At 30.1% G+C, this 8,992-nt stretch overlaps 1 protein-coding gene across 1 annotated transcript; it reads left to right on the plus strand.

The window, feature by feature from the left end:
- Window positions 1-4,213: 4,213 nt before the first annotated feature.
- On the plus strand, window positions 4,214-8,032 carry LOC130817530 (phytoene synthase 2, chloroplastic-like). Its single transcript, XM_057683285.1, has 7 exons — window positions 4,214-4,603; window positions 5,908-6,426; window positions 6,518-6,568; window positions 6,657-6,829; window positions 6,936-7,171; window positions 7,361-7,553; window positions 7,734-8,032. The coding sequence occupies exons 2-7, from the start codon at window positions 6,012-6,014 to the stop codon at window positions 7,908-7,910; spliced, it is 1,245 nt and encodes a 414-aa protein (XP_057539268.1). The 5' UTR covers window positions 4,214-4,603; window positions 5,908-6,011; the 3' UTR covers window positions 7,911-8,032.
- Window positions 8,033-8,992: the final 960 nt, after the last annotated feature.

Consider the following 8,992-nt stretch of genomic DNA (forward strand, 5'->3'; position numbering starts at 1 on the left):
AAAATGTAGGGAATTTTCTTACACTATAACCTTTAGTTTTGATTTTTTTTTAAATGTTTTTTAATTTTTTATGATAATCTTTTAGCTGCAAATTGATTTGCACCTCATTCACAAATGATATTGAAATTTTTTCGTTTAATTAGCCCTTAACTATTAAAACATTAAAATTTCTAATATTTACGACTTAAAATTATGTGGACTAATCACCACTTTTCTTTCCCCAATCTTCAATATTATTGTGTTCTATAATAAATATTGTAAATTAGAAGATATATAAAAAAAACCACACTAGATTGAGTTAGGTCATAGTGTAAACCATGAGCGGTTCAACACAACATAATTTTTATGATTAGACTTTATTTTTAGACATGTGGGCGGTTCAACGCAAATTATTGCTTTTTGCTAAGAAAGCCCCAAACCCACTTGTAATTTCGTAGTCAAATTTAATAAATAGCATCACTTTTCACCAAAATTCTAGTGATGCAATATACTCCACCAATAGATAAGTAATGTTATCTTGACTTGATTGGGTGATCCTTACACGTGGCGCAATTCTAGCTCATATCAAATTTCACCCACTTTCAAAAAAAAAAATAAGCGTTTTGATTTCAACTTAAAAAGTTACTTCATAATTTTTAATCTATAATTAGTTTTTATTCTATGAATTTATAAATTAAAATATATGTGAAAGTGAAATTTTATTTAATTCGTCTTAATGCAAAAGTTATTTATATTAAAAATTTTATTTTTATTTCTTATATATAAATAGAGATATTAAGAATTGAATTAGTGCATTATATTGTGTAAAAAGTCAAATGTTGCAAGTATGTAGCTTTTTAACACTAATTATAAGTTGACCAATTAAAAATCCAAACGCTAAATTTAAAAGACAAAAGTCAATCAAAATGCAACCAAAAAGTTAATTCGCCAAATACATTTATGTGATTATTATTATTATTATTATTATTATTATTATTATTATTATTATTATTATACAGAAATGTATCAAATTTATCTTAATAGATTGTATAATTGAGATATTATAATCAAAATTGTCGTATATTGTAAGTTTTGCAACGACTCATCATCTATAAAAAAAAAAAAAATTAATTTTCTTATCTTTTTGTCTATAGAATTTTCTGACTAACCCAAAATAAAATTTTTGTTAATATCCATGGGTGTTATATAATCCCAAACCCAAAATGTGACTATTTTTTGTAATTTCCATAAAGTTTGCATCAAGCTAAGCATATAAAATTAGTATATTAATTTTGCTGTTTGTTTCTTCTTTTTGTTACTTGCATTCCATTATGCACCAAGATTGTAGGAGTAATCACATGCTTTGTGAAATTACTTTCACCAAATGCATGGGGATTAAAAGCACCTAATTAAAGTGTGTGGATAACATAATTACATAAGTGGTTAATGTGGTGTCAAGTGTCATTGATTTTCCATGTTTATGGATTTGTCATTGTTTGTCAATAAATTAATACAAGTATGCTTTTAAATCAAATGAAATTTCTAATACCACTCTAAACAATTTTTGTGCTTTGTGAATCACAATTAAATAATTAAAACTATTTTTTGTTACAGGGTAGATCGAGGAAAGTGAAATTAAAAAGAAGGCAAATTCCTTTTAAAGAAATCGATACATACTCTTTCTATTCTAATCGAATGTTTCATTTGATTTCTCACATTTACTTATACACTAATTTAATTCTAAGTAAATCTAATTGGTTTAATTAAAAGTTGATATTAATAAAATTCACATTAAAATAAATCAAATAAGTTTTCACTTTATTAATTTTAAACATGTAGATTAAAAATAAAATACAAATTAAAAGTAATTAATGAAAAATACTATAAATAAATACGACATTTAATCTTGTTTCTTATGTAAAGGAAAAAAAAGAAAAGAAAAAGACACGCTCAATATCCCGGCCAAAACAAGGTGCAGGTGGGAGGTTTTTCAAAACACACCCAACATCTCAAAGCAAGAGCTATGATACATGCACACACAACCCTAGACAGATGCAAAGCACTTGTTGATTTGAGGATAATCGTTTATCAAAGCTTCTTCTTTGTTACACCTGAATAGTAATTATTGTTTATTACTTCTATATAATTTTATAAATTCTTACTTTTTATTTATAAGAAAGAACATTATTATGTGAGATTTTAATTAATTCATTTTAATATATATTTTTATAGTATTAGATTTTTATAATTTTTAATTATATATAATTAAATTAGATAAAAGATTAAAAAAAAATACCTTAAATAATGTGAAACAAAAATTGCAGCAAAATTAAGTATCAATAGAGTAAAACTAAATGTTACATATATATATAAAATTTTTAAAGAAACATAAAGTATATGTTACCGTTATATAGATTATTTTTAATAAAATGTAATAACTGATATAAATTGCTTATAACAAAATTATAGGTGTGCAATTAGGTGTTCGGGGTGCGATACTTCAGCCTAGTCAATTTAGAGTCTCATTTGAATGTTATTATCTTGTCATTCGGATGTTATATATACTTTTTTGTTTCATTTTAAATATTTTATTTGTTTTTTACACATTTGTCAATGCACTAGTTTAATATTTAAGAGCGATAATAATGTATAATCAAAAATTATAAAAAATAGATCTAAATAAACTTTATATTAAAACGAATTAAACATTATTTCATTTGATTATGTTTTAACGCGTGTATTAAGAATAAAATACAAAATTAAGAATAATTAATAAAAAAATAACTCAAAAATAAATGAAATATTTATAAAGAAACATAAGTACTTATTTTCGAGTCAAATACTTAGTTTTGAGTAGTTAAGTCAAATTAAACATCACTATCCACAACATAAATGTTTGAACTTTGAACAATAAAAAGCGTATAAAGAGCCAATTAGGATAATCAAAGATAGCACAATCAACGTGATTAGACAAATAATTAGACCCTATAAAATTTATAGCTAAACTAGTATATAAACTCGTGCAACGCATAAATTTATTAGTAAGAAATATACAATAATATAACTTTAAAAAATTATGCAAGTATGTATTAACATGATTAAATTTATCGAACACGGATGACTTTTTTTAAGTAACAATTAATTACTGATTGTTTTTTATTATTCATCCAATATAGCAAACTTTCATTCAATTAAATATATCAAATTTTAGGTTAGGTATATAAAAATTACTATAATAAATTATATAAATACTTTATCTAATTTAGCTCAAATTTTAAAAAAAATCATATTCTTATTTAGGCAAATATATTCATGCAATCAACTATCATTCAGTATAATAATTTCATTTGTCATGGTTCCTTTAAATATGACATTTGTCATTTTTCAACATTTTTATTAGTATTTATTTGTCATGGTTCCCCTAAAGATGACATTTGTCATTTTCAACATTTTTATTACTATGTATATGATAAATGGTAGTCCGTTAGGATTGGAGAAGTGATACTCTCATGAACAAGGTAAGAGTACTAAAAAGATATCTAAGAATCGGGTTTTATCTCATTTAAAGTATTTTTATTTTCTCTATGTAAGATCGAAACACGAGCCCTTTATTTTAACTATTATTGTATATATTCTCATGCCCTTTATTTTAACTATTATTGTATATATTCTCATGTAAGAGGCAAATTCAGTGTCACATCATCATCATACCCAGTGCATTCCACCCATATAAAACTATGGTCATGGTCTAAAATGAGAAAGACGGCGGCAACTCATACCCATGAAGGAGAGCGCGACCAAAAAGTCCCTTAACTCGAGAAAGAATAAGAGAAGTATCTGCAATATATGCGACCGAGTAAAGCTGAGGCTAAATTTGCAAGTTTACATCTTATCACACAAGCGTGACACTTAAACATAAAATAAAGATAAATAAAATGCATATAGATAAAATAAAATAAAATAAAATCAATTAAAAACACAAAATATTAATAATAATAATAATAATAATAATAATAATAATAATAATAATAATAGTAATAATAATAATAATAATAATAATAGAAACAAGAAAAAGCCAGAGAACAAAAACACCAACAGATAAGCAAAGAGAAAATCAGTGTCACATGATTCAATAATAATCTCCCCGCAAATTGCAAATCGAAAAAAGCAAATTATAATTCATTTTAGACTTTTTTTTTCAACAATTTAAGCGAATTCAAATTTGAAAGGCGAATTATAACACATAAGTGTACATAAAAGGATAAAAGAAGAATCTTCTTAAAGATAGATTATAATGCTGTGGTGGGAACTACTAGTAGATAAGCAAACATATTAGACTACTCCAATTCACATACTCTCTTTACTCTTCTTCTCACCCTTGGCCTGTTCTGTACATATACAAACGAATATTCCCCAATTAAAATTATTCAGTAAGAACACCAAATAGTTACAAATAAAAAAAAATTAAATTCAAAATCAAAATTTTTGTGGGTGACCCAGATCCATAAATACAACAAAGAGAAGAATTGTGGGAAAATTTGCAATTTTTGATAAAGGAGAATCTTTTTTTATATGGGTTAATCTTCAAAAGTCCTGCTCTTTTTTTAATCCCCATTGGAGACTGGTGGGTTCAGCTCATTTTCCTTTTAATTTGTGCATTCTTTTTTTCTATAGAAAAATTTGTCAAAGAATAATTTAATATTTTACTGTACATATTAATTATTTTTTAATAATTTCATTTTTGATATAGCCGTGTGGAAGAGGAGGGGTGTGGTCGTGGTGGTTCAGGGTTTGAATTAGTGGGTGGAAGAGCCAAATGTTATATTATTTAAGACAATTTTTTTATTTGTTGCTTTTCATTTTCTTTATGCTGATTAATGATTTATTTATGCTGTATGTTTTGCTGTTTGGGAGATCTCTCTGGTAATGCATTGCTCACTTCTCTTAGTAGTTAGTGATGTATGTGTAAATGTGTAATACATTACTGGGACAAACTAACCTAATCTTTAACTAACTTTATAGGTTGTGTTAAAAAATTAGGTTTTCAACCCATTTATTTAATTTAGACCATAGTTGGACTCTTAATTTTCTGATGGGTGGCCTTTTTTTAATTTAAGCACTCATCCTTGTCCCTGATATATTATATTATAGGCTACATCATTTAAAAATTCTTTCTTGATTTTTTTTTTTTTTGCTTTAGGGAGGGATTTATATGGAGTTTATAGCCTTCCTTGCTATGTTATTTGGAATCTATCATAAACAAATCACGTGCACTTCTTGATTCTGTAAGGTGAATTGGAAACAATCTTTATTATGGATTAGGTTGCGTAATCCAACCATCCCAAACCTTGCTTAGTGAAAGTCGGAATGGTGTTCTTGTTGCTACTTGAGTTGGACCCGGGTAACACAAATGATTCAGGATAAATTCATTGAATTTGGAGGTTACGAATCTCATTTGTTTGTTATCGATCAATTGAAGTATTCATTTTTGTTATATATAACAAGGGTAAAGTAGCGTATATACGAATTGTACACAAAACCTTAACTAGATGAGGAAGTGTAATGACATTGGGATAATGAAAAATATACTTTTTTTCAAGTAACCATGCCCATGCCGGAGTGTCTAGGGTTTGATAAATTATTCTAAATGCATAATGTGCCTACCTTGTATGGCATCCAAGAGATAATGGTAGTTTGTTCAATTTTTGGTTTTCTATTAAAATAGACCCACACAAGAGGAGAGTTGACTCGTACAGACCCGATGAGATTCCACCTAAAAACCAATTGGTGTTGAAGAGTAACCCATTAAGTATATATGTTAGTCAATCTCTCTCTCTAATTCTTGGATGTGAGATTGTGAGATCGCACGTGGATTATTTTTCAAGAATGATTTTAATAGTATCCACTTTTAATGTTTATTATTTGCAGAAAGGTGGAAAGAACTTTGTAGGTTGCTTTTGGGGATTCATAAATTCATTACAAAAAGCAGTAGAATATACTACTTGTATTTTGATTACGAGAAGAAAAGCAGCATGCCTCTTTCTTTAGTACTTGTGTCTCCAGCTACAGAGGTCTGCCATGGTTTTCTTGTCACAGAATCATGGATTAGTCGTTTGATTTTCAACAAGAAATCGAAAAGAATATCCAAAAAACAAGGGAATTGGGCTTGGAATGTTGCAAAACAGCAAAAGAGAGTAGGAGGCCCTGTGTTGTCGAGCATGTTAGCAAACCCGACTGGAGACCTTGTGGTTATGTCATCAGAACAAAGAGTGTATGATGTAGTATTGAAACAGGCGGCTTTGGTTAATACGAAGTTGAGGTCACGCGAAGATCTTGATCTTGATGTGCAGCCTGATATTGTTGTTCCGGGTACTTTAAGCTTGCTCGGTGAGGCTTATGACCGAAGTGGCGATGTTTGTGCCGAGTATGCCAAGACATTTTACTTGGGTAGGTATTAAATCCATCATAGGACTTGTCTAGATTACTTTCGAGATTCTTAAATGAGTTTGATTTGGTTAGCTTTGTGTTAATGTTGCAGGAACGCAGCTCATGACCCCTGCAAGGCGAAAAGCTATATGGGCAATATATGGTAAGCAGATCGTTATTTCGATATGCTCTACTATGACTATTAAATCTCATAAACCCGACACATAATTGGCCTGTTTTTTGGCGTGCAGTGTGGTGTCGGAGGACTGATGAGCTTGTCGATGGGCCTAACGCTTCACACATAACGCCTTCTGCTTTGGATCGGTGGGAGGCAAGGCTAGACGACCTTTTCAGGGGCCGTCCCTTTGATATGCTTGATGCTGCGTTATCCGACACTGTATCTAAGTTTCCCATCGATATCCAGGTTTGTCCATCGAAATCGTTGCTCGTTTCCAAAGTTAAGACTCTAGTTTCGGAGACTTGTATATAATTTGGTCTTGTTTATTCTGATTATGTTGTATGATTCGCAGCCGTTTAAAGATATGATTGAAGGTATGAGGATGGATCTCAGAAAGTCGAGATACAAGAATTTCGACGAGTTATACCTATATTGTTATTATGTCGCTGGAACGGTTGGATTGATGAGTGTTCCGGTCATGGGTATAGCGCCCGAATCAAAGGCAACAACTGAAAGTGTTTACAATGCTGCATTAGCATTAGGAATTGCAAATCAGCTGACTAACATACTTAGAGATGTTGGAGAAGAGTAAGTGAACTTATAGTAAAATTATTAAATCACGCTCGTTTGATATCAAGCGTAAGTCAGAAATAGCCTCTTTGTTATTAGAAGAGTACAATTACATACACCTATCAAAACCCGACTAGGTGGGACCGAGTGAATACTTGTTACATAAAATTTTTATGCATGTGTCTTTTTGTGTTATTGTTGGTTCAGTGCAAGGAGAGGTCGGGTTTATTTGCCACAAGATGAATTAACACAAGCGGGTATTTCGGATGAAGATATATTTGCAGGAAAGGTTACAGATAAATGGCGAAATTTCATGAAAAAGCAAATCAAACGAGCGAGGATGTTCTTTGATGAAGCAGAGGAAGGAGTTTCCGAGCTTAGTAGTGCTAGCAGATGGCCGGTAAGCAACCCTATAATCCCCAATATCAACACACAAACATTTTTTACGCATTAGATTCTTCACAATAATAACAGAAAACCTAATTAAGACTCGTCATCATGATCCCAAAAAGTCTCGCCCAAGGCAGGGTTTGAGCTGAAAGCTAATTAAGACTGATGTTAAATATGTTTGATCTGTCAGGTATGGGCATCGTTGCTTCTGTATCGACAAATACTAGACGAGATAGAAGCAAATGATTACAATAACTTCACAAAGCGAGCGTATGTAAGCAAAGCGAAGAAACTTCTAGCATTGCCAATGGCATACGCTAGGTCTATAGTTCCTCCTCGATCAACTTCCGGCCTTGTGAAAGTGTAGTAAGATCAACCAAACTAGTAGTGGATTTACATTGTAAAGCATGAGATCAATGAGATGTGTATATACACTGAAACATACATATATTCATATTGTTACCAAAATGGAAAGTTCTTTAGTAGCTATATCAGGAAACTTTACATATTTTTGGGTCCAAACTAGCCAAGATAAAGCTTGTAGGAAATCATTTTTTTAGGATAGAAAGGGCTCCAACATCATTGTTTGAAGGTGGGTCATACAAAGAAATGTTGCAAAACATTTGTAACAAAATTGATGGATGAACCTTATCTATTTTTGGGATTTCCCATTTTAACAAGATCCTTTGTTGTATTAAGCTTAGTTTCTTCTTTGGATTGGTGTAATTTGTCATAATGAGGAGCTCAAAATTGGGATGTTAACCACTAGGAGTAGTGCGTATGCGTAGATCAATCGAGAAAATCCGTGTAAGATGAATGATGCAAGATAAGTAATAAAACAATACACACAATGATATATTAAAGTTGAGCTATTCTTATGAGAGACCGTTCTCTCGGTGAGATGACCTCAAACAAGGATAATATGTATGATATGTCATGAGCTATTTATTCTACCCATGAGGCTCATATCTCGGTAAGACCATCTTATACAATAATTTGTGATTTAAGTTATAACTGTATTGTAATTTGTAAGAACCCAAGTATCAGGGTAATAGGAAAATATAAGCACCCACATTTTATACAAACTTACAAAAGAGACAAGTACTTGTGTAGTTGTATGGCTTAGTCAGTTTTCACTACAGATATTAGGATTTGATATTTAATGCTCTTAGGCATTTCCAATTAGCTAATAGTGCAGCAGCCACACAACACGGTTCATATATATAACTTTAGTGCGAATTGTGCTTAAGTGTGAATTATACGAACATATTACTCTGGCAAAACTAATGTTATTATTGGTTTTTTTATTGAATTTTATGGTTGAAAAATAACACTTTTGATATAAAAATAATATTTTTGAAAAAACTTTTTGGAAAAAACGTGTTATTTTTCCACCATAAAAAAACCAGAAAAAAAATAGTAACCTTTTTTGTCATAAAGTAATAAGAT

This window comes from Amaranthus tricolor, chromosome 7 (assembly GCF_026212465.1).
Source record: "Amaranthus tricolor cultivar Red isolate AtriRed21 chromosome 7, ASM2621246v1, whole genome shotgun sequence".
In the NCBI taxonomy this organism is placed as follows: domain Eukaryota; kingdom Viridiplantae; phylum Streptophyta; class Magnoliopsida; order Caryophyllales; family Amaranthaceae; genus Amaranthus; species Amaranthus tricolor.